The sequence below is a fragment of the Plecotus auritus genome, assembly GCF_963455305.1.
Source record: "Plecotus auritus genome assembly, chromosome: 2".
NCBI lineage: Eukaryota > Metazoa > Chordata > Mammalia > Chiroptera > Vespertilionidae > Plecotus > Plecotus auritus.
The window spans coordinates 185,596,553-185,623,549 of record NC_137771.1 but is presented as its reverse complement, the minus strand read 5'-3'; the positions used below and the strand labels follow the sequence as shown (position 1 = coordinate 185,623,549).

The window sequence follows — 26,997 nt, the reverse complement described above, 5'->3', positions numbered from 1 at the left end:
TTTGTGAGTTTACTTGAGCCAAACTGTCGACAGTTGTTGGGAAGCAAAATCTCAACAGATTGAAATAATGCTCCAGAGAATGGCAGTTTTGCACCTTATTTTATACATTATAGTCAAAAGAGAAGACATAAAATCCATTGGTGATAGAATAGGGCAGTGGTCATCAAACTCATTAGTCAACAGAAGCAGCATGCGGCTCGCGAGCCGCAGTTTGCTGACCACTGGACTAGGGAAATGGGAGAAAGCAAAGTGGAGAAGCCTTTGGGTTTGGGTGAAAAGTAAAATAACAGACACATACATCTTTTACATAGGTGGGTACAGGATAGTTAACAGTCAGCAGTTAACATGATAAAATAATGAGAGGCTTTATGGTCTCTGCTCTGGTGCATTAATTGTGCTCTGAGGGGTCTGGAAAAAGGGGGAGTTACCCTGACATTCCAAAGGAATGTTATCGAAGATGCATTGTCTTTTGTCAGGGAAGATTCTAGTCTAGGGCATGACTACCTGCCATAAACTGCTTTTAGCTAAAATTTTTTAAATTTCAGACCATCTGATGTGGTTACTTTAAGTCCCTGAGCTTGCAAGGCCATCCTGCAGGTCTTCCCTAACCTTCTCAGGCTATCATGTGGCCCCTTTTCAACCACAATAACTCTTTTTCCCTCTCTGGGATCCAGTCCAGGATCACACAGTGCATTTAGTTGTCATATCTCTTTAGTCTCTTTTAATCTCCTCAAATAGTAATGTTTGAATTATATAGGCCAGTTATTTTATAGAATGTCCTTTAGTTTAGGTTTATTTGATGTCCCTGTAATTACATTCAGCTTTTTGGCTCAGTGATGTAGTCTTCTCAATGCATCCTATCAGAAAACACAATATTAGTGACGTTCACTTTTCATCATTGGTTAAGATGATGGCCAATAGGTTTCTTCACTTCAGAGTTACTATTTTCCTGGGTTTCTTCTTTGCTTGCTGACTTAAGACAACCACTGATTAATTAGACCATGGATTACTTTATGTTCTTTGTGTAGCTCGAGATGCTGCTGTGCAGAAGATAGAGACTATTATCAAGGAGCAATTTACACTTGAAATGAAGAATAAGGAACATGAAATTGAAGTCATTGACCAGGTATAATGATGACAAATTAAAAAAACACACAAAGCTATTGAAAAAAATCTACACGATGACTTGAAAAAAACCTCTTGAGATAGAATCATAGTTTATTTTTTCCCTTTGCTGTTTTTTTTTTTTTTAAGAGCTTTCTCATTTTTGGAAAAAAGACATGCCCCCTCCCTTTTTTTAATTAATGAAATTACAGGAAAAGATAAAAAATTTACCTGAAATTTCATCCCAAATATAATTCCTCTTTGCTCTTGTGCTCAATTCTTTGTGGATGTTTCATGACAATGCATGTGTACACATAAATATACATATTAATATGTCTGTATGCTCTTGCAAAAACATTAGTTTTTGTCATTCTTTTAGGTCTTTGCCAACCTGATTGGTGGAAAATGGTCATTTTTATTTGTCTTTGATTATTAGAGAGGTCGAGCTTTTGTTGGTCATTTGCATTTCTTATTTTATGAATTATTTATATATCCGTCCTGTCATTTCTATTTTTTAAAGTAATGAGTTGACATTTGTTTTTAGCGACTGATTGAGGCAAGAAGGATGATGGATAAACTTCGTGCCTGCATTGTCGCAAACTACTATGCTTCTGCAGGACTTCTAAAAGTTTCTGAGGTAACTTTTCCTCATATGCAGTCATTTCTGGCCACCCATATTTGTTGTGTGAAGGGGAAATTAGTGTTGATGTGGAATTCCTGCCTTTGAAACATTTCTCATATTGACCTTTAGAATTCAAGAAGCCTAGCCTACTTTCCTGGGAATGTACATAAACTTATTGTGTTCAACCATAATCCTTTATTCGTCCTTTAATTGTACCTCTCTATGTTGTCAATAATGCTAAGTAACATTTTTTTTCTTTTTAATTAATCCCTTTCCTACTAATATTTAGCAGTGTTGTTAGGCTTTGCAGATACAAAAATAACTTGCCTTCTTTCTCTTCATTTGATTATGGTTGGCTTTGGAGGAAGTTGTAGGTTGATTTTTTTTTTCTTTGACTTTTCATTGCTAATGAATGGAATTTTTTTGTTTCAGTAGATTTGCCCTGTTCAGGAAGCCCTGATTTCCATCCCCCCTTACTTTTTATGAAAAATTTCAAATATGCAGAGAAGGTTAAATAAGCACCTCTTAATGCATCACTTAGAATGAACAATTTTAACATTTTGCCATATTTGTTTTATCTGTTTTATTTTTCTCTAAAGCATTTGAAAATAAGTTCCAGGCATCATGACACTTCACCTCTAAATATTTAATTACATATTTCCTAACGGCCATTCTTCTATGTAGTCACAATACCTAAGAGAATGATTCACTACTATTATCTGTTAACCAGTCCATATTCAAATTTTTCTAGTTGTCCCCAAAATATCTTTTAAAGCTGCTTTGTGTGTTGTTGTTGTTTTTTTTAAAAAAAACAACAACAAGGATCTAATCAAGGTTCATAGCTACATTTAGCTATTTTGTTTCTCTAGATTAATTTTATCTAGACCCGTTCTCCCACCTATTTTTTCCCCCCAGAATATTGACTTATTTTAAGAGATCCAGGGCATTTATCTTGTAAAATGTTTCACATTTTGAATTTATTTTTTTTCCCTTGGTTATTCCTTCATTCCCTCTGTTTTTCCTGTAAACTGGAAGTCATATCTAAATATTTGATTATTTTAAGGTTAAATCATTTTGGCAATAATGCTTCATAGGTGATGCTATATACCTCATGTTGTTTCACTTCAGGAGATAGAGTACTCAGGTTGTCCTGCTGTTGATGATAAGAGTGTAATTATTTGGTTACTGTGATTGCCACTAGATCACTCCAGTTATAAAGGATGTGGATAGGATTGAAAGGCAACAGGACAGATTGACACTTTGATAATTTCAGCATAACTTCGTTGTTCTCTCTTAAAATTTTTTTTCCTTAAGTTTCTTTCAATTAGAGTTAGGTAATTCTTCTTTTGGACAGTACTGGCTCTGTGAGAATGGTGGGAGGTATGATGGCATACTGCTTTGCATCATTTCCTATGGTTTTTATAAAGAAGAGGTACCTTTCATATTTAGGCGTTCATGTCATCCCGTGGAGCTTTAGGGTGCCTGGTGTTGGTGATACTCCTGTTGTTGTCTTAGAGAAATCTGGAGTATTATTTGAATTTAATTTTAGATGGTAGACAGTTGTCTCTTCTATTGCAGGAGTTTCCATACAACGTTAGAGTCTGAACCACTTTTCTGCAGCTAACAAATCATAACAAATTACCACAAGCTTGGTTGGCTTTAAACAACAGGAAGTTATGATTCTGGAGCCCAGCAGTCCAAAATCAAGGTGTTGGCTGGCGCATGCTCTCTCTGAAGACTCTTAGGAAGAATCCCTTCCTAGCCTTGTCCTAGCTTCTAGTGGTTGCTGGCAATCCTTGGTATTCCTTGGTTTGTAGCTACATCACTCTAATTTCTGCCTCTGTCTTCACATGGATGTTTTCTTCTGCATACCTTCTCTTTCTCTTTCTGTTCAAGTTTCCCCTTTTTTTAAAAAAAAATACGTTTTTGTTGATTTTAGGGAGAGAGAGAGAGAAACTTCGAAGTGAGAGAGAAACATTCATCTGCTGCCTCTTGCACCACCCCTACGGGGGACTGAGCCCACAACCCGGGTATGTGTCCTGACCAGGAATCAAACTGTTGACCGCATGGGATGGCGATCAAACAACAGAGCCACCCACACCAGGCCAATATCCCTCTAAAAAGAGCACTACTAATGGTATTAGGGCCTACCTTTATCCAAATGACTTTAACTGAACTTGATTACATCTGCAAAGACCCTATTTCCAAATAAAGTCACATTCTTGGGTTTAGGGTGGACATGAATTTTTGGAGACACTGTTTAACCCAGAGTAGATTCTGATGTCATTTGTTATGTAGCTTGCTGTTGTATTCAACAAAATGGACATCATGATCTAAGGGTTGTATGATGTAGGACTTTAGCTATTCTGAAGAGCTGATTATTCATTTAATGTTTTGTTTCCTTTTTTTTCTTTCTTTTTTTACCATTAGCAGTTTTGAGTTGTGCTATTTTGTGGTCCAGAAATGTAATGATTTTTATCTTATATTCTGATTAGGATATATTCAGTGATATTTAGTTATAATTTTAGTTTGTTGTAAAAAATGTATTTATAGCTCTAAAAGATACCTTTATTATTGAAATTCAACAACTTTGTTGCTTTGATTCTGAAACACTAGTCTCTGGCTCCTTTTTCTTTCTAAAACAATTATTTTAATAGCAAGGTTTTTTTTGTTTTTTAATTTTATTTATTAAATTGATTGGGTTGACATTGGTCAACATGAACATATAGTTTTCATGTGTGGGTTTCTGTGTTACAAGATCTGTATATTGCACTATGAGTGGCACAGGTTTTAAAAACTGGGCTTCCTAGGAACGTAGCACAGTGTGTCATATTATATAACAGAACACACTGTATTTTGTATTCAGGTTAACGAGATACAGAAAAATACCCTAGGCTTCAGTACTGAACTGAGGGCAAAGTTTATGTCAGTATTAATAATTTTAAAGTATTGTATACTACATTTTTCTCCTACGTGGGAACTATTTAACATGGATATATTTTTATATTTCTTACAGGGATGTTTTATTCAGAGCTGTTCTAGCTATGTTGTAAAGCAATGTGAAACTTTTTTTTTTTAAATTTTTTACTGATTTGGGAGAGAGAGAGAAACATCAATTTGCTGTTATGTTCCCTGACTGGGGATCAAACCTGCAACCTTGGCGTATCAGGGCAATACTCTGACTGAAACATTTTTTTAAAGTCAAATTTTGCTTACCATATGTTACTATGTATTTACCTTTATTTTTCATTTACCTTCAGAGGACTTGTATCTTTAGCCTTTAGTGTTAAGATCTTTGCATAGTTACTTATCACTTTCTTGTTTTGGTGGTTCAGACCATGTTAAGGAATTAGGACTTTATTTTATGGGTGTGGAGAGATTTTGAAAGATTTTAAGCATGAACATAAAGTAGATAATTTTGCCTACTTTTGATGAATTTGATTAAAGTTTATTTTGATTGCTTTCACTTTTGCAGGGATCAAAGGCATGTGATACAATGGTTTTTAATCATCCTGCTATCAAGAAATTTTTGGAATCGCCATCTAGGTCATCATCTCCTGCCAATCAGAGATCAGAAACTCCATCAGCCAATCATTCTGAAAGTGATTCTTTATCTCAACACAATGACTTCTTGTCTGACAAAGACAATAACAGCAATATGGATATAGAGGAAAGACTCTCAAACAACATGGAACAGAGACCAAGTCGAAATACTGGAAGGGTATAGTTGGATGGATGGGAGGGAACTATATTTATTAGAGTATGTACATGTTATTTCATTTAACCTATTTTATAGGAACCCTGGGAAATAAGTTAATTATATTCCTTTTAGAGATGGGGAAACTGAGTCTTAATGAGATTAAAGTTATATGTGTCCACAAGCATCAGAACCGAGAGCTAAACCTGTGTCTTTCCTTTCTGTTGTTGTTTTTGTTACTCCTCACCCAAGGACATTTTCCATTGATTTTCAGAGAAAGTGGAAAGGAGGGGGAGAGACACAGAGAAACATCGATGTGAGAGAGACATGTCGATAGGCTGCCTCCCGCACATGCCCCCACCAGGGCTAGGGATCGAGCCTGCAACCGAGGCATGTGCCCATGACTGGAATTGAATTTGGAACCCTTTAGTCTGCAGGCTGACACTCTACCCACTGAGCCAAACCAGCCAGGGCTACACCTATGTGTTTCTTTGGTTCTTCAACATTTTTAAATTTATTTTTTAATTTTTATTGATGTCAGAGAGGAAGGGAGAGGGAAAGAGAGATAGAAACATCAATGATGAGAGAGAATCATTGATTGGCTGCCTCCTGCATGCCCCTTACTGGGGATCAAGTCTGGGACCCTTCTCCGAAGACCAGCACTTTATCCACTGAGCCAAACCAGCTAGGGCTAAACCTATGTCTTTCTGATTTTAAAATTCAGCACCCCTGCATATGGCACCACTCCTAGTGCCATTCACATGGATATGAAAGAAATTTTGAGGAGTTGGCAATGCTGTGACCTTGCCAAGGTCTTTCCACTCTTGTCATGTTTATTTGCAAGAGCAGTGATTCTTTAGCATTTTACTCTGTGAAACTTGATATTCTAAGATACTTTGATAACTGGAGGAAATTTGACGAATGATAAATAGAATTGAAAACCATTTATTGCTCTTTGATCCTGCCAGTTTATGGAGTTGCCATCTCAAGATACTCTGAACTTGTTAGTATGGTATTTGGCTTCGTTTATTTTTAAAATAATTTTTATTGAGAAAAAAAAAACTTTTTGAGAGAGAAAAAGGGAGAAGGAGAGAGAGAGAAACATTGATGTGGCAGTGAAACAGCCCTGACCAGGAATCGAACCAGCAACCTTTTGGTACAGGGGCAATGCCTACTAACTGAGCCACACTGGCCAGGGCAACATTTGGCTTTAGAAATGAGACTGATGGTTTTTCTCATCTACGTGTTCTATGATAGAAGACATTTCAGGGTTCCTTTTCACAAACTCAGACATCAAGGATTTGATTTTTTTTTTTTTTTTTCATAAAAATGAAATTGGAAATTTTTATTATTATCAATTCATGTATTCATTGCTGAAAAATTTAAACTACAGAAAAGTAAAAAAGAATAGAAAAATCAGTCATAATACCACTACTCAAAAATCTGAACTCTTAATGTTTGGGTTTACTTGCCTTTTTCAGTATTGTTTCTGGGAAAATACTGTATATTTTTTCTTTTTATAATTAAGAATTCAGGTTGTATTGATCATTGGATTTAGAAATTTATCTTTTATATAATACACATAGTCATGTTTATGTAACAAATATTTAGTACTATGTTTCAGGCACTTTTCTAAGAATTGTACAAAGCAATCATGTAAGGTAAAAACTATTATCATCCTTATTTTATAGGTGAGGAAACTGAGACAGAAGTTAAATAATTACCCAAGATTACACATCTACTAAATGGAAAAACCAGGATTTAAACCCTGGCAGTCTGTCTCCATAATTAAACTTGAACTATTGTATTTAAATTACTTCTCATTGAAAATGTTTTGATAGTATAGATGGTTGAAAAGAAAGTAAATCCCATTGAGCCCTTTCCCCTTTCCCATTTCCCAGAGGTAATCATTGTAATTAGTTTCTTGTGTATCCTTCCACACCTATTTGCATAGACAAAGCATATGTGTATGCCTATTAAATACACACACGTAGAAATATAGTGTACAAACTTTTTGTCTCAACTAATGCAAAAATTAGAGTAAAATCATTCTTTTATACTCTGAGGTGCCACAAAACCAGAGAATTTTATAATAAAAAAATTGCAAGTTATTCATTTCATACCTTGTATGATTTTATAGTTTCTGCCTATTGAAAATTGTCCAAATTGAAAATGAAAATTATGATTTCTTTCAGGATACCTCTAGTATTACTGGCTCCCATAAAACAGAGCATCGGAATGTTGATCTTGCAGGAGATGAGACTTCACGACTTTTTGTAAAGAAAACAATAGTAGTGGGCAATGTGTCCAAGTGAGTATCCAGTTGAATTGTCTCATTTTCAGTCATCCATTTATGTTAATAGAACTCAGACATACTCTTATTCTAACATATAAAAACCCAGGGTCCATAACGACCGAAGGCTCGACCAACCAGAAGTCAGTCCTGCAGTTAGTGCTGTTGCCGTGGTGACCCAGCACTGACTGCCGAGGGGGCTGCGGGTCAGGCCCGGAGAGAAACTTGGACAGAAAAGCAGGGTCTGATCCGTAGCCTCCGTGGCAGCTGTTGATCAGCCCTTTCCTCTCTCTTTCTCTCCGGGCCTCCACACGGGCTGCTGATCAGCCCCGCCTCTCTGATCAGACCCGGAGATAGGCCTGGAGATGCTGACTGGCTTAGAAACCAACCAATCAGAACTTAATCTGGGTGAACTGCAAAGGCAGAACCTAAGGTGGGGGCTGAGGAGGGGTTTTAAGGGCAACAGCTGTTTGGTGTAAGGTGTAAGAAAGCAGTTCAATTTTTTAAAAAATATGTATTTTATTGATTTTTTACAGAGAGGAAGGGAGAGGGATAGAGAGTTAGAAACATGGATGAGAGAGAAACATTGATCAGCCGCCTCCTGCACACCCCCTACTGGGGATGTGCCCGCAACCAAGGTACATGCCCTTGACCGGAATCGAACCTAGGACCCTTGAGTCAGCAGGCCTCTGCTGTATCCACTGAGCCAAACCAGTTAGGGCTGCAGTTCAATTTTTTAATGACCGGTTTGGCAGCATAGTGCATATGGCTGGCTATCAGTCCAGATATAGGGATTATGTATTTTTGTTTGCCAAGAGCATCTCCTCCTGCTGAAAAAGGCTTCTTCCCCCCCCCCCCGCCCCCGCCATTTCAGCAAGCCTATCCTATATAATCTATCTATACTAATAAAAGGGTAATATGCTAATTAGACTGGGTCGACCGGCCATCTTCCAGATGTCCAACTTCCTTCTGGACAAAGCCATGGTGGTGGGGGCCGAGGCAGAGAGGGCAGTTGGGGGCAAGATCAGGCTGGCAGGAGAGGGCCATTGGGAGCGATCAGACAGGCAGAGGCAGCTAGGGGCAATCAAGCCAGCAGGGGAGAGCAGTTGGGGGCGAGATTAGGCCAGCAGGGGAGGCCAGTTGGGGGCAACCAGGTCAGCAGGGTAGGGCAGTTGGGGGCAAGATCAGGCCGGCAGGGGTGGGCTATTGAGGGTGAGATCAGACCAGCAGGGGAGGGCCATTGGGGACGAGATCAGGCTGGCAGGCAGAGAGGTTTAGGGGCGACCAGGTAGGCAGGCAGGCAGGTGAGCGGTTAGGAGCCAGCGGTGGTATCAGGCCTAAACTGGCAGTCAGACATCCCTCAAGGAGTCCCCGATTGAAAAGGGTGCAGGCTGGACTGAGGGAAACCCCCCACTATGCACAAATTTCGTGCACCGGGCCTCTAGTAGTATTATAATGGAGAACTCAGGAATTCTTTTTTTCAAACTTTTAGTTGTTTTGTTTTAAAATATATTTTTATTGACTTCAGAGAAGGAGAGAGAGAAAGAAACATCAATGATGAGAGAGAATCATTGATTGGCTGCCTCCTGCATGCCCCCTACTGGGGTTTGAGCCCACAACCCAGGCATGTGCCTTGACCTGGAATCAAACACTGACCTCCTGGTTCATGGGTCGATGCTGACCCACTTAGCCATGCTGGCCAGGCAAACTCTTAGTTGTTTTAAAAGAAAAGTAATACCAGAGACTTGAGAACGCTGCCTTAGTGTGTCTGCTAATCTTTGACATAGAGTATGTTATGCTTGGTAAAAATTTCTAAGACATGAGGTTTTACACAAATGGTGTATTTCATTAAGCATGTAAATGTGTATAAGTTTAGAGGGACTTTTGACTTCTTCTGACCTAGTTTTAACTTAGGTAGGTAGTTCCTAAAAATGTTTTATTTGGTTGCCCAAATTGAAATGTTTTTAATTTGTAGAAGAAGGTTGCAGACCAGTTCTTAAAGACAGAATTCCTCAAAGTTAAAGAGCTATCTATCTCTTTTAACAGTATGATCTCATGCTATCTTTTGGGAGTGTGAACATTTTTGCCAAGTATCTAGGAATGAATAAAGACATAAATCTTCAAATAGCGGAAGATTGCTTTTCCTCACAAAGTCTTACTTGCCCTTTTCCAACCCTGTTAGGTATATCTCCCCTGTTTTTCCTTGTCATTTTTTTCATATAGTCATTTTCTGTTTTTGTACATTTCCCCCCAATCAGATTGGAATCTCTTTTGGGTAGGAACTATGTCTTATTTATTTTGTACCTTATATTAGTTGGAGTTCAGTAAATATTTGCTTGATGAATAAATTAATATATTTATGGAAATTGTAATTAGATTCAATTATTTAAAAAAGGATTTGGAATTACAATAATTATCTGGCAGGAAAATCAGATTGGGGGTGGGTGGGAATCTTCCAGGCCCCAGTTAATGGATCATTAATAACAAACAAGATGTACATAAAATCTCAGGATACTAAAAACAAAGATTCTTAATGGTCCATGTAAAAGTATTTAAATGGAATCATAAAATATGATTAGGCAATTAGATTTGTTTTATAGGTTATTTTAGAGTTAGCATGTATTCAGCTAAGGAAACTATATAGCTTGTGTGAAGTGTTAGAGCTGGGGTCTTAAATATAGTACAGGACAGATCAGCCCAGGAAAGGTCTAAGTTAGAAATCTAGATAGATCCACCAGGCCACAAGAAGATTGGGTAGAAACAGTCATTGACACTTTCAAACAAGGGTTTTTAAAGACAAGCTAGAACTAAAATTCTGGTTAATAAGTTTTAAGTAGAGGGAGTGATTGGCATGAAAATTGTAAGGTCTTTGTTCTAGAAGAGGGTAAAAATATTGATTTACCTTAGATTTTGTTAAGAGTGCTTGCTGCAATATCTAAGATAACAACTAAAAGAATAGATAATAGAAATTTAAACTTTAACAATAAGGGGAGGGGTGGAAAATGAATGAAAAGGGGGAAACTGATTCTAGAAAAAGGCAAGCAGGGACAGGAGGAGGGATATAAAGAGAAAAAACGACAAATAGTATAAAGTAATTTGGTAATAACAAATCTAAATGTATAAACAGTCATAAAATGCATATGGATTTAACTAGTTAGAATATAGTAATTCTTATATTGAAATAAAATAACCTAAAATTCAGATCTCTGAATTTTATCAGTGAAATCTAAATACAGAAAGATTGAGAGTAAGCAAATAGGATCTTGCTCCCAGCATATGTCCTTAGTTTGGCCCCAAAAAGAAAAGAAAGTAAGCAAATAGATAAATTATAACTAGCTGTTTCTAACCAAAAGAAAACCAGTGTAACATATTAATATCAGGCAAAAGAGACTTTAAGACCAAAAGCATTCATAGAGGTAAAGATTTATTATATAATGGTAAAAGGTTTTCTTCATCAAGAAGATAAAAAAAATTCTTAGCTTCTGTGTACTTCATAACATAGTCTTAAAATGATAACAAATTCTTAAAATTGATAGAACCACAAGCAGAAATTACCAAATGCACTACCACTGACTTTATATACATCTCTCAGTAATTGGTACGTCCAGCAAACTACTTACATGAATACAAAAAGTTGAAATATCAATTAACAAAGCTAAAGTACACACATATAGAACATTACACAAGAGAAACATTTTTAAGCATACAAGGAACATTTATGAAAATTTACTACATAGTAAGCCAAAAAGCAGGCTTCAACAAAGGACTTGTATTTTTTCTGACCACTAGTGCAATAAAGCTAGAATCGGTGACAATAGGGTAACTAAAAAACCTCCAATATATCTGGAAATTCAAATCACTTGCAAAAACTCATTAAGGCAATGAAAAAAATCACGTTAAAATAACCAGAACTAAATAATAAAATCAAAAGTTGTAGGATAACACTAAAGGGATAAAGGGAAATTTAAAGTCTTAAAAGACTACAGTAGAAAAAAAGCTTAATATTAATAAACTAAGCATTTTAATTAGACAATGCAGTGGGGGAAGCAAAGAATTTAGGAGAAAAAAATAAACAGCATACATAAACATGGTGAAATTAAATAAGGAAAAAAGATACAAATAAATATTAGAAGTGAAAAAAGACATAACTTCAGATGCTGCACACTGTTAAAGAGATAAATTATGTATGTCTTTATGCCAGTGTATTTGAAAATTTAGATGAACTGAAGAATCCCTAGAAAAATACAACTTAAAAGTGACGTGACAAAGGAAACTTGGAATAGTCATAGAACTACTAAGTAAATTTAATTACTGATTTTTTTTTAACATTCCTGTGACAAAACCAAACCACACCACTTGGCTTAGATTGCTTTACAGGCTGCATGAATAGATAATTCTAGTTGTATACAAAATCTTCCGGGGACAAAGAGAAAACACTTATCAACTTACATTATGAGGGTATCCTAACTCTGTTCATAAAGCTTGACAGGGAGTTCATAAGAAAAGAAAAATTATAGGACATCACACTTATAGATACAAAAATACTGAACAAAATCTTAGCAAACTGAATTCAGTAACTATAGAAATGGTTATCGTGAGCAAGAAATGCAAGTTGGAATTAACATTAGAAATCAATAAGTATAATAAACACATTAACAGATTAAAGAAGATAAACACTTGATCAAAAATGCAAAAACAACCTTTGACAAAACTCAACATCCATTTGTGATAAGTCTTGATGGCAGACTTAGAATTTAGTTAACTCAGATAAAGAATATCTTTGAAAAACCTACAGCATATTTTATACTCAGTGGTGAATTTAAGTCTTCCCGTTAGGATTAGGAACAAGACAAGAAATGTCTGGGGCCGCTACTCCTATTCAGTATTGCTCTTGGAGATACTAATGGAGTCCTGTTTAAAAAATTAAAAGTATATGGATTAAAAAATAAATAAAATGTCATTAACAGATGATGCTGTCTACATAAGAAAATATAAAACAATTGATAAAGTTTTAGAGTTAATGGGAGAACTTCACCAGGTTGTTGAATATAATATCAGTATAGAGACCAGTTGTTTCTGTGTGACAGCCACAAAATTAGAAAACGTGATTTTAAAAGATGTATTTACTATAGCAATAAAAATACAGTAAATAAGAGACATGTAAGCTTTTCATGAAGAATTATAAAAACTTTATTTAAAGACTTAAAAGAACTTAATAGTATACTATGTTCATGGATAGAAAGGCTCAGTATAATAAAGATAACACTCCTCTTCAAGTTGATATGTAGACATTCTGATTTAAATCTTGACAGGGTTCATGAAATCCACAGGCTGCTTTTTATATATGGAAGAGCAAAGAGTCAAGACTGGACAAGAATACTGCTGATGAAGAACCAGATTAGGCAACAGGGCCTACTGCATCACTAAGGATAACTATAGGCATAGATGACATATAGAAGGCTATGACCATATTTTCTAACAGAATGTAATAAGGGGGCCTTGTGAAATAAAATCAACTGCGTAAGGGAGGGCTAAAGATACTGGTTTTACCATGGGCAGGACTTAAGGGAATGGCTTGTTTTGGCTTTTAAACGGCCAAGCCAGTTGCAACATTTTTGACTGCAGTTGAGTAGGAACCTGAAGTGTCCAAAGTTCTAGCACCCTGAAACCTATATGAAATCAACCCAAATTCTAGAGGTTCCTAACCCAAGAATAAAATACATCAGTTATTTCTACATCATGTGCCCACTTGATAGTAAAAGCAAGGTTAATTTTTTAAATTGCATAGTGATACTCAGAAAACAAAACAAACTTTAGGGGAATGCCCCTTAGACCAAAAAAAAAATTTTTATTTTTTTTAAAGAAAAGGATTAACTGCAAAGACTTTGGTTAGGTGATATAGCTGTTAAGTTTTGCTACAATTTAAAATTTTTAAATTAAATTTCAGCTTTATTAAGATGTAATTGACAAAAATATAAGATATTCAAAGTGTACATTGTGATCATTTGATATATGTATACATTTTGAAAGTTTTTCCTCTCATCAAGTTAATTCACACACCTACATGACCTCACATAATTGTGAGAACATTTAAGTTCTATTCTCTTAGCAGATTTCAGTTATATAATACAATATTATCAGCTATATTCACAATGTTATAGCTGAAAGTTAGTATCTTCTTACCAGCCATTCTGTATTTTCCCCAACTCTCAGCCCTGGCAACTTTTTTCTATTCTTCTATGAGTTTGATTTTTTTTTAGATTCCACATGTAAGTGATACCATGCAGTATTTGTCTTTTTCTTTCTGACTTATTTCACTTAGCACAATGCTCTCAAGGTCCATTTATATTGTCACAAATGCAGGCCGCCTTCTTTCATGCCTCATGGTTGAATAATACTCCATTGTATGTATTTATAATCACATCTTTATTATTCAGCTGTTGATGGACACTTAAGTTTACTTATCTTGGCTGTTGTAAATAATGCTGCAGTGAACATGGGAGTGCAGATAACTCTTTGATACACTGTTTTCATTGTCTGTGTATATATATACTAATATATGTATGCATATACACTGAGTGGCCAAATTATTATGATCTCTGAACGCATAATAATCTGGCCACTATATATATATATATATATATATATATATATTTGTGTGTGTGTGTGTGTGTGTGTGTGTGTTTTTTAGAGGCCCAGTGCATGAATTCGTGCATGGGTGGGGTCTGGCCAGGGGGAGGAGACATGGGCGGTTGGCTGGCGTGCCTGCTGGTTGAACTTCTGGTTGAGGGGATAATTTGCATATTAGCCTTTTATTATATAGGATATACACTGAGTGGCCAGATTATTGTGCGTTCAGAGATCATAATAATCTGGCCACTCGGTGTATATAAACTAGTGGGATAGATTTATTTATTTATTTATTTATTTATTTATTCATTCATTCATTCATTCATTCATTCATTCATTCATTCATTTATTTAGTAGAATTTACTCTAAGCCATCTGGTCCTAGAATTTCCTTTGTTGGGAGTGTTTTGATTACTGATTCAATCTCCTTACTAGTTAGTAATTGTGCTGTTCTAATTTTCAATTTCTTCATGATTCAGTCTTGCTGTAGTAGAAATTTATCCATTTCTTCTAGGTTGTCCAATTTGGGGGCATATAATTGTTCATAATTTCATTGTGCTTGTGTGATAGCAGTTGCAACATCTCCTCTTTCACTTGTAATTTTATTTATATGAGTCCTCTCTTTTTTCTTGATAATTGTAGCTAAAGGTTTTTCTATTTTATGTTTTCAAAAAAACAACTCCTAATTTCTTGTATCTTTTCTTTTTTATTTTATTTTTGTTGTTGACATTATTACAAAATAGAGGCCCGGTGCACGAAAATTCGTGCACTGTGGCGGGGGCAGAGGTCCCTCAGCCTGGCCTGCCCCCTCTCACAGTCCGGGAGTGGGCCTAAGCTGCAGTCTGGCCGCCCCCATCACCCCACTGCTGCTGCTGCTGCCAGCCCTCACAGCTGCTACGGCTTTGTCTGGAAGGACGCCTGGTCTATCTGGTCTAATTAGCATATTAACCTTTTATTAGTATAGGTGTTCTCATCCTCCCCACCTTTGCCCACCTCAACCTAGCCCCTCTGTGCCCCCCATTTTCCTCTAGCCATCATCACACTGTTGTCTGTGTCTGTGAGTTGTGCGTATATGTTCTTTGGCTAATCCCTCCACCTTTTTTTATCCAGTACCCCCTTTCCCTCTCCTCTGACAGCTATCAGACTGTTCCATGTATCCATGCCTCTGCTTCTATTTTGTCAGTTTATTTTGTTCATTAGATTCCACATGTAAGTGAGATTATATGGTATTTGCCTTTCTCTGATTGTCTTATTTTACTTAGCACAATAATCTCTAGGTCCATCCATGCTGTCGCAAGATTTCCTTTTTAATGCATGTGTAGTATTTCATTGTGTACAGGTATCACAGCTTTTTTATTCACTCATCTACTGATGGGCACTTGTTCTGTTTTCAAATCTTGACTGTTGTAAATAATGCTACTATGAACTTAGGCATGCATATATTCTTTTGAATTGGTATTTTAGGATTCTTAGGATATATTCCCAGAAGTGGGGTTGCTGGGTCAAAAGGTAGTTCCATTTTTAACTTTTTGAGGAAACTTCATACTGTTTTTCACAGCGGCTGTACCAGTCTGTATTCCTACAACAGTACATGAGGGTTCCCTTTTCTTCACATCTTCCCCAGCACTTGTTTGTTGATTTATTGATGGTAGCCATTCTGACAGGTGTGAGGTAATATTTCATGTGGTTTTAATTTGATTCTCTCTGATGATTAGTGATGTTGGACATTTTTTTATTTTATCTTTTTTTATTGTCGTTTTAGTCTTCTCTGATCTTTGTTACTTCCTTCCTCCTACTAGCTTTCAGCTTAGTTTGTTTTTTTCTAGTTCCTTAGGGTGTACAGTTAGGTTGCTTATTTGAGATTTTTTATTTTAATGTAGGCTTTTATTGGTATAAACTTCCTTCTTAGGATTGCTTTTGCTGCATCCCTTAAGCTTTGATGTGTTGTATTTCCATTTTCAGTTGTCTCATGATATTTTTATTTCTCTTTGATTTCCTCTTTGGTCCAGGGATGGTTCAGTAGCATGCTATTTAATCTCCACATATTTGTGAATTTCCCATTTTCTTTTTGTAATTTATTTTTAATCTTGTTTTAAGTAGGTGTTAATTGTTTTATTAGGCTTTTGAAGGAAAAAAAGGATTCAGTTTCTTTTTCTTTTCCTCTAGGTATATACCTCCCGATAAGAGAGAAGAAAATGACCAATCAACCCACAAATGGATGGTGTATGTCCGAGGGTCTCGTAGAGAACCCAGCATTAATCATTTTGTCAAGAAAGTTTGGTTCTTCCTTCATCCCAGCTATAAACCAAATGACCTTGTGGAAGTTAGGTAAGCATACTTGAGTTTAAAGAAGTGCAGATTTACCCTAACCAGTTTGGCTCAGTGGCTAGAACGTCGGCCTGCGGACTGAAGGGTCCTAGGCTTGATTCCGGTCAAGGGCATGTACCTTGGTTGCGGGCACATCCCCAGTAGGGCGTGTGCAAGAGGCAGCTGATCAATGTTTCTCTCTCATTGATGTTTCTAACTCTCTATCCCTCTCCCTTCCTCTCTGTAAAAAATCAATAAAATATATTTAAAAAAATAAAAAAATAAAGAAGTGCAGATTTATTCAAGTGGAAGAAAAGTGATTTAATTTGAAAACACTCCCTTGAAATCCTTTCTTCCTCCTTCCCTCTCTCCCTTCTTTTCTTCCTTCGCTTCTAGTCTTACATCTATCTTTTTTAAATTTAATATTTTAATTGATTTTTGAGAAAGGAAAATTTCAAACATGTACAAAAGCAGAGTATATTGAACCCTAATATATCCAACACCAATTATTAATAGTTTGCCAGTCTTTTTTTCATCAAATTTTCTTTTTCCTTTACAAATTAGGTTCTGACTGAAAATTCATTGGTTCAATTAGCATTCTCACGAGTTCCTCTCTATCCTCTGAAATCATAGTCACTATTTGGGAAAGATCATATTGTGAACATATCTTTTAAGTCCTCTTAGCAGATACATTCAAATAAATTGTCACTTTCAAATAGAGTATTCATGACTTACTTTGTTTTTGCCAGAGTGGAGGAATAAATGAGTGTTGGGGGTAGGGAAAATATATTTCAGCCTATGTCTGTCAAATAACTATCAAGGATTCTGATTCTTATCGTGACATTCATCAAAAATTTTATTTTTTAAAATATATTTTTATTTATTTCAGAGAGGAAGGGAGAGGGAGGGAGATATAGAAACATCAATGATGAGAGAGAATCATTGATTGGCTGCCTCCTGCACACCCCTTAACGGGGGTTCGAGCATGTGCCCTGACCGGGAATTGAACCGTGACTTCCTGATTCATAGGTCGAAGCTCAAACACTGAGCCACACTGTTTGGGCCATCCAATCACTCTAGTTCATTATCTGTGAAAACAATGACACTGGATTATATGGTACTAGGGGCCCAGTGCACGAATTCGTGCACCTTGAAAGAAACTGTGGGCCGCAAGGCTACGGTGGGCACAGGGGCAGGTCTTGGCCCATTCTCTGTGTTCCCACCGCGCCCCCCTTGCCCCTCCCCCGTCCCCTGTCTGCGGCAGCCCTGCTCCCGCTGCCGCCTCTCCCACACACTGACAGCATGAAGTGATTGGGGCTGGCACCAGCAGTGGGTGCAAGCAGGGTCAGCGTCAGCGGGTATGAGCAGTGGCTGCTGCCCCAATCGCCCTTCAGGAGCAGGGGGAGGTGGAGAAGCCCTCAGGGGCGATTTGGGCCGGCAGTCACCACTTGCACCCACTGACGGCGTTGAGTGGTCAGGACTGGTGCCGGACGCTGGCAGTGGGTGCGAGCAGTGGCTCTGGCACTAGCTGTGGGTGCGAGCGCCGAGCTGGACCTCGGTGCACGGGAGCAAAGAATTTTCAGTAACCACCAGAGGCTCACCCTAATGACAGCAACTGGTGCCCCGCCTTGGTCTGGTGCCCCCACTTAACCTGCTCTACCATCCTGCCATAGCCGACACTCGCCATGTTCCGTGCTCTGCTGCTAACGCCTGCCATGTTCTGCGCGCGCCCCCTGGTGGTCAGCGCATATCATAGCGACTGGTTGTTCAGTTGTTCCGCCCTTCAGTCTTTGCATATTAGCCTTTTATTATCTATCTAATAATAGGGTAATATGCATATTAGTCGGGACACCGTAATAGTAACAACTGATCAGCAGGCTGCGCATGCAGCAGGTGCAGGTGGGCAGGGACTTGCAGTGTTGGGGAGGCAATGGGCGGCTGCCACTTGCCCAGGGCTGGCCCGGGCCTCAGGCAGGCTGCCGATGGCCGCTGCCGCTGCAAGGGCCCGAGCCTCAGACATTGAGGGCCAGGCGAGTCTCAGGCAAGCCGCAGTGGCTGCGAAGGCCAAGGCTCAGGCAGCCTCGCGGCTGGCAGTGGCAGCAGCAGAGGCGTGATGGGGGCGTCGCCTTCCCCTGATCGCCAGGTCACCTCCTGCAGAGGGAGGCCAGAGGCAGCAGCAGTGAGGGGGTTATGGGGGCAGTGCCTTTCCCTGATCAGCCGGCGGCAGAGGGAGGCCAGACTGTGGCTTAGGCCCGCTCTGCAGGGAGCAGGCCTAAGCCATCAGTAGGACATCCCCTGAGGGCTCCTGGACTGTGAGAAGGGGCAGGCCGGGCTGAGGGACCCCCCTGCCCCAGTGCACAAATTTTGTGGACTGGGCCTCTAGTATAGGATAAGTGTCTTAGCTCTAAGTATCCAGTAATTGAAAATTTAATATAGGTTTGAGTTAAATTTTTCTTTTATAATTTAGCATTTTATTTATTTATTTATTTATTTTTTAATACAAATTTCATAGATTTTTTTACAGAGAGGAAGGGAGAGGGATAGAGAGTTAGAAACATCTATGAGAGAGAAGCATCGATCAGCTGCCTCCTGCACACCCCTTACTAGGGATGTGCCCGTAACCAAGGTGTACATGCCCTTGACCGGAATCAAACCTGGGACCCTTTAGTCCGCAGGCTGACGCTCTGTCCACTGAGCTAAACCGGTTAGGGCAGTGGTCGGCAAACTCATTAGTCAGCAGAGCCAAATATCAACAGTACAATGATTGAAATTTCTTTTGAGAGCCGAAAACCGACTTCTGCACATGGGCCACAAAGTTTCAATCACACTGTACGTGCGCGCCTGCACGTGTTGTTTTGTGGAAGAGCCACACTCAAGGGGCCAAAGAGCCGCATGTGGCTTGCGAGCCGCAGTTTACCGACCACTGGGTTAGGGCTATAATTTAGCATTTTAGCATAATGCAGCAGCAAACTGATTTACCTTCAAATGAGGAAATGTAAATAATTGTCAGAAGGATGTGAATTTCTAACTTATCCATTGGGAGAAAACTTTTCCTTTAGAATGATTACATGTGGATTAATGTGTTAAAATATCTGCTCTTCCATAGAGAGCCTCCTTTTCACCTGACCAGAAGAGGTTGGGGTGAGTTTCCTGTCAGAGTTCAAGTTCACTTTAAGGACAGCCAGAACAAGCGGATAGATATCATACATAATCTGAAGGTATTGTAACAAAACATTGTTCTCTGGAAATAAAGTATCTCTTTCACCTGGTATTGAACATAGTAGGTTAGTCCTCTGAGAGAAGTGGCCAGGTGAAGGATAGTGGAAGCAGGATAAATCTTTCTGAGTGTGTTATACTTACTGCTATACACTCCTTTGTTCTCTGAAGGTTGCGGGGGAGGGAGGGGTCACTTTACAGTTGAATGTATGTTCTTTAGATCAGATCATCAGAACACTTGAATTTCTGACCAGAGCTCACTGTTATTGTGTTACCTGTGGTTAATCTGTGTTTTTTTAAAAATCTTACTTTTCTATAAAATAAGGCAAATGTAGCCCGATGGCGTAGCTCAGTGGTTGAGTGTCAACCTATGAACGAGGAGGTCACAGTTTGATTCCTGGTCAGGGCACATGTCCCGGTTTCAGGCTCGATCCCCAATGTGGGATGTGCAGGAAGTCACTGATCAATGATTCTCTCTCATCATTGATGTTTCTCTCTCTCTTTCCCTCTCCCTTCCTCTCTGAAATCAATAAATATATATATTTAAAAAATCAGGCAAATACAGAAAGTCCTAAAATGATGTTTCATTCAATGTCATTATAATGATGAGATGTCATAGGAACTTAACTCTTCTATATATCATTTAACCTATAGTAGATTTGGCTTCATTATACTACTAGAGGCCTGATGCACGATATTCGTGCAAGGGGCTCGGCCCTCACAGCGCGGCTTAATCCGGAAGGTTGTCCAGAAGGTCGTTCGGCTGTCCAGTCTAATTAGCATATTACGCTTTTATTATTATAGATAGATGTTTTGCTTAAAGTCGCAGAACCTATCAACAATATTAGGTGAGGATTTCCTGAAATAAGCCTTGTCTGTTTATCTCATAAGGATAAAGAATATGTTTACCTCCTAAAGTAACAATTGAAGTGAACATGTTTTAGGAAATGTAAAGTACTATAGCAGGTTATTTATCCTCACCTGAGGATATGTTTATTGATTTTTAGAGAGAGGAAGGATTGATCAGTTGCTTCCTGTATGTGCCCTGACTGGGGATCAAACCCCCAACCTTGTGGTGTACAGGAGGACAGTCCAACCAACTGAGCCACCTGGCCAGGGTGAAGGTTGTAACACTTTTGATTTGTATTGTCAGAAATCCTTCTCTGATATAGCCACGTGGTTTGTTATGCAGCTATTATAAGTTACATTTTACAAAGTGTTTTCTGCACTGGGGGGAAATTAACATTATATAGTAAGCAAAAAGCACCGAGTATAAAGTATATGTATAGTATGAGGTCACATTTTACAAAGTGTTTTCTGCCTGGGGGGAAATTAACATTATATAGTAAGCAAAAAGCACCGAGTATAAAGTATATGTATAGTATGAGGTCAACCATGATTTTAAAAAGACACAAAAGAAATACACCAAAATGTTGGAGTATATAATTGAAGTAATGATGTTGTGAACTATTTCCTATGACCTTTTTATCTGTGTATGTTTTTTTGAAAGTATTTTTACATAATAACATATTTAACATTTATAGTTGGAAGACAGACTATTTTTAAAATGTTCCTCTAGGCCCTCTCTATAGTAGTCTTGTATACATTTTCTTATATTGAACTTCTCCCATAGCACCCTTACTTGTGGCTTACTACATTGTTCTCATTAATAACTCCCAAAACTGAGCTAAATGAAACTGAGTACATCTGCAAAAATCCGGTTTTTGTTTCCTTTGTTCTACAAATGTACCTTTTCAATCTTAAGGCATGCTGAAATTTGCCCTCCATTGCTTGTTATACAGCCATTGTAAGACAGCTTAACTTCATGTACACATTATTTTCTAGAGATTACTGTGAGATTAGATTGCTTTTTGACCTCAGAGGAAAACTCAAATCAAATAAAGAATTTACTGCCACTTTGTTCAGAGGGGCAAAATATGGTCCCACTTACTTAGAAGAAGGTCTAAATTAGTTTTGCTTTCTTTTTATCTTACTTTAAGCATCACACATACCATTTTGTAGACTGGGTCCAGCCCTTATCCCGATGATTAAGGAAGTTATTTGCGTAGTTTTGCATATTGTATTGTCCATATCATTTAGAATTCCTGGTAAAAGATTGAGGCACAGTATTTTAAAATGATGTATTTAAAGCATTTCTTGTCAACTTTTTTGAAAACTTCATTTTACTACATATTATGTATCAACTAGAGGCCTGATGCACGAAAATTCGTGCAAGAGTAGGCCTTCCTTCCCCCAGCTGCCAGCACTGGCTTCGCTCCGGGACCGGCCGGCTTCCTCCAGCCCCAGCTTCATCTGGAAGGATGTCTGGAATGACGTCTGGAATGACATCCAGTCTAATTAGCATATTACCCTTTTATTATTATAGATTGGCCTTGAGACCTTAAACAACTGTATTGTGACCATGTGATTTTTATTTGTACTAGAGTATCATTTTTCCTGTCATTTCTATGTCAACCCTCAGAGCCATCTTTGCTTCTTCCATTTTTGTTCTAAATATTCTTTTAGTTGCAGACCATTATTCTTCATAATCTTATATTCTACCCTTTTATTGTTTCCTGATTAGCTTTTTTTTTTTTTTTTTAATATATTTTATTGATTTTTTACAGAGAGGAAGAGAGAGGGATAGAGAGTTAGAAACATCGATGAGAGAGAAACATCGATCAGCTGCCTCCTGCACACCTCCTACTGGGGATGTGCCCGCAACCAAGTTACGTGCCCTTGACCGGAATCGAACCCGGGACCCCTCAGTCCACAGGCTGACGCTCAATCCACTGAGCCAAACCGGTTTTGGCAGCTTTTTTAATTCTAATCTGTCTTCATTCTGCACACCACCATCAGATTAGACTTCCCAAACTAGGAGAACTATTATGGTATTACTGTCTGAGAAACCTATATTGCTTTTATTTTTTGTGATTATAGATAATGCTGCAGTAAACATCTCTTTTTGTAAAACATCCTCCATTTTTGGATTGTCCTTAGAATGGGTTGTTAGAAGTGTATTCGTTATATTAAAAGTATAATTACTACATGTATGTCAGAAGTTTATATTAATTTTGAATAAAATTAATTGAGTAATTCTTCCCCACAATATTAAGAGGGTTTTTGTTGAAGTGATGAGTTTATATTATGAAAAAGTAGTTATGGTATGAAAACTTGTGGTGAAAGAGTTGTTAGATGAGATTATATTTACAAGTAAGCATGTGAAACCTAACTCTTGCTTTTGTCTTTAAATAGCTGGATAGAACGTACACTGGCTTGCAGACTCTTGGAGCAGAGACGGTAGGTTTTTCCCCCAATAGCATTATTTGGGAACAAATAGACTGAAAATTGATCTTCATTTTTAGTTAGAAAAAAATGAGTGCTAAATTTAGAAAAATTTTATATCCTCCTCATTTATTTATTTTTTAGTGTGAAAAAGTACACATAAAATTTACTATTTTTAAGTACACATTTAAGTGTTATTACATATATTCACATTTTGTGCAGTGATTGCTGTCACCCTTTTGGAAAACTGAAACTGGAACAATTTACGATAATTCTCTATTCTCCTCTTCCTCTAGCTCCTGGCACTCACCCTTCTACTTTCTCTCTCTCTGAATTTGACTACCCTAGATGCAATATAAGTGGTATTGTACAGTGTTTTGTGTGTTTTTTTGTAACTGGCATATTTCACTTAGCATAATGTTTTCAAGATTTATCCACATTGTAGATGTGTCAGAATTTCCTTCCCAAAAAGGCTGAATAATGTTTCATGATACGTATATACTACATTGTGTTTATCCATTTATCTGTCAACGAACACTTGAGTTGCTTACATCTTTTGGCTATTGTGAATACTAAGAATGTGGGCCTGTTTGTTCCAGTCCCTGCTTTTAATTCTTTTGGATAGATACCCAGCAGAGAGATTGCTGGATGATACTGTAATTCTGTTTTTAATTTTTTGAGGCCTGCCATACTGTTTTCCATAACAGCAGCACCATTTTATATTTCCACCAACAGTGTGTAAGGGTTCCAATTCTCCAGCATTTGTTGTTTTATGTCTTTTTGATAGTAACCAGGCATTTCATTGCAGGTTTGGTTTACATGTCCCTAATGGTAATTGATGTTGAGCATCTTTTCACGTGTTTATTGGCCATTTGTATATCTTCTTTTGAGAAATGTCTTCAAATCCTTTACCTATTTTTTAATCTGATTGTTTGGGGGGTTTTTTTTGTTGAGTTTTAGGAGTTCTCTCTATATTCTTGATATTAGTCTCTTATTAGATATATGAAATACAAATATTTTCTCCCATTATGTGGGTGACCTTTACATTCTCTCTTTTTTTTTTTAACTTTTCATTCTTGATTATGTCCTTGGATGCACAAAAGTTTTTAGTTTTGACATAGTTCAATTTATGTTTTTTTCTTTTGTTACTTGTTTTTATGTGTCATATCCAAGAAATCATTGCCAAAGCCAATGTCACGAAGCTTTGCCCCTATGTTTCCTTCTAAGAGTTTTATTGTTTTAGGTCTTTGATCCATTTTGTATATTAATTTTTGTATATGGTGTAAGGTAAAAATCCACATTCATTCTAATGAATGTGGGTATCCAGTTTTCTCAACACCATTTTGTAAAAGACTGTCCTTTTCACATTGAATGGTCTTGGCATCCTTGTCAAAAATAATTTGACCATAGCCCTAACCGGTTTGGCTCAGTGGATAGAGCATCAGCCTGCAGACTGAAGGGCCCCAGGTTCGATTCTGGTCAAAGGATGTACCTTATTTGCGGGCACATACCCAGTAGGGGGTGTGCAGGAGGCAGCTGATCGATGTTTCTAACTCTCTATCCCTCTCCCTTCCTCTCTGTAAAAAATCAATAAAACATATTTTTAAAAAAGAATAACAGTACTTTAATAATAATTTGACCATATATGTAATAATTTTACCATATATGTGAGGGTGTATTCTATTCTAATGGTCTATATGTCTTTTATGCCAGTATTACACTGTTTTAATTAATATAGCTTTGTGATTATAAGTTTTGAAATCTGGAAGTATGAGACTCCAACTTCACTTTTTCTCTTCTTACCACCTCCTCGCCACCTTTTTTTTGGAATTTATGATATATCAGCAGTAGTCATTATAATTATAATTAGCTAGTTATACTTCGTGTTATATTAGAAGATATTTTTTGAGCACAGAGTATATGCGAGGCACCAGTATAGGTAGTGGGGATACAGATTTCTGCACAAGATAGCTATTGTTCTCAACTATTCTTGGTTGTGTTGAGAACTGGCAGATGGTATACAGTAAGCATAAAAGCAAATAAGGTTTCATTTACAAATAAGTGCAATAAAGGAGAGAGTAGCTGGGGGACAAGAGGGTTGCTTTAGCTAGGTTGGTTAGGGAAGGCCTGAGAAGACGACGTTGGATTGAGACCAAATGGTGAGAAAGAGGCAGACATGCAAAGATTTGGGGGAAGAGTGTTCTAAGGCATTGAAACAACAAATGGGAAGACCTCAGTTTTATGATTGGTATTACTAATTATCTGTTAAACCAGAATAGATTATATTCTGGTATAATCCTTTAGTTCTTGAGATGGAAATTGCCTTTGAAGTATGATTAGAAATCATTTCTCACATCTTTCTTAGAGTATTGTGTTCTTAGAAGGTTTGGGGCTTTCTGGGCCACTTATGATGAATTCATGAGCCCAATTATTGCCCGATTTTGTAGGTAGTGGATGTTGAGCTCCACCGGCATTCTCTTGGAGAAGACTCCATTTACCCACAGTCCTCCGAGTCAGACATCTCTGATGCCCCACCGTCTTTGCCTTTGACCATTCCAGCCCCAGTGAAAGCTTCCTCACCAATAAAGCAGTCACATGAGGCAGTACCTGATACTTCTGTGGAGAAAGGTAATATATTTTTTTCTTGTACATTCATGTATTTTTCCTTATATGGAGGAGTCATTCTGGGGCATTTTTTCTCATTTACATAATATGATAATTAACTGCTGCCTTCAGAGACTCAGAAAAAGGAAATTTTCCATAAGTAGGCATGTTGCCTCTACTACCCAGTACTATTATGAAAATACCAAAATGCTTATTACTCTTCTCAGAAAATATCTTTCATTAAGTTCTAACATTTTGTAGAACACAAAACTCACTAAAAAGCATTAAATTTTTAAAATAGAAATTACTTTATTTTTATGGTTATATTGCTATTTTTGTAGATTCAACAAAAGCTATATGCTTCTCTACAGGACATACTTGAATAAATCAGTGTTGCAAACTAGATCATGCCACAAATCTTTTTTTTTTTTTTTTTTAGAGAGGAAGGGAGAAGGAGAGAGAGAAATATCAATGATGAGAGAGAATCATTGATTGGCTGCCTCCTGCACACCCCCTACTGGGGATTGAGCCTGAAACCCAGGCATGTGCCCTTGGCTGGAATCGAACCTGGGACCCTTCAGTCTGCAGGCCGACGCTCTATCTACTGAGCCAACCCAGTTAGGGCCACAAGTCTTCTTTAAGTGTGACACATCGTTTATTAAGGAATAGATACCATTCTTCCCACATGATAAAATAGAGCAAAACATCAAAGTAATAATAGTGAATTGGAAAAAATCAATTAATAAACTTACATGTGCATTAGGGAAGGGGACTTGAACACAGTCTCAATTATAGCTGAGCAGGGAGAAACAAAACCTCTTCCACTGTGAGATACACTGATGGTAAATAAGTTGACCCTGCCTCCTCCTCCTCACCAAAGTAAATGAATTCATTAACATTTCCTGTAACTGGATGATTCCCTAACAAAACATTAGTTCTGATTTTGCAGTGTTAATGTTGGATTTTACAGCACAAACTTTATAAAACCATTTTCTCTGTTAAATGCTTTTGTCGCTAAGACTTCCTTTTACGACAGGTAACTCAGAGAAAAGTAAGGCTTATTGAATGAAGTTCATGAGGTTGGGGCATATCATAAAACTGAATTTCTGCTCTAGTTTGGGTTTGTAGATGTATCTCACTGGAGGAGAATGTGGATTATTTTAACAACCATATTAGAGAAAAGATAGGCATTAAAAGAATGACAAAGGCCCTGGCCGGTTTGGCTCCGTGGATAGAGCGC

At 37.6% G+C, this 26,997-nt stretch overlaps 1 protein-coding gene across 4 annotated transcripts in view; it reads left to right on the top strand.

Moving 5' to 3' along the window:
- The window catches only part of YEATS2 (YEATS domain containing 2), a 98,133-nt gene that overhangs the window by 27,223 nt on the left and 43,913 nt on the right, over positions 1-26,997 (top strand). For 3 of the 4 annotated variants that reach the window (XM_080655344.1, XM_080655345.1, XM_080655343.1), the window contains exons 3-10: positions 1,029-1,126; positions 1,649-1,741; positions 5,202-5,447; positions 7,619-7,734; positions 16,512-16,673; positions 19,759-19,870; positions 23,124-23,172; positions 25,605-25,781. In XM_080655344.1, the coding sequence (XP_080511470.1) occupies positions 1,029-1,126; positions 1,649-1,741; positions 5,202-5,447; positions 7,619-7,734; positions 16,512-16,673; positions 19,759-19,870; positions 23,124-23,172; positions 25,605-25,781 (1,053 nt within the window). Of the gene's footprint in view, positions 1-1,028; positions 1,127-1,648; positions 1,742-5,201; positions 5,448-7,618; positions 7,735-16,511; positions 16,674-19,758; positions 19,871-23,123; positions 23,173-25,600; positions 25,782-26,997 lie in introns of all 4 variants that reach the window. The other variant, XM_080655342.1, reaches the window with a different exon arrangement.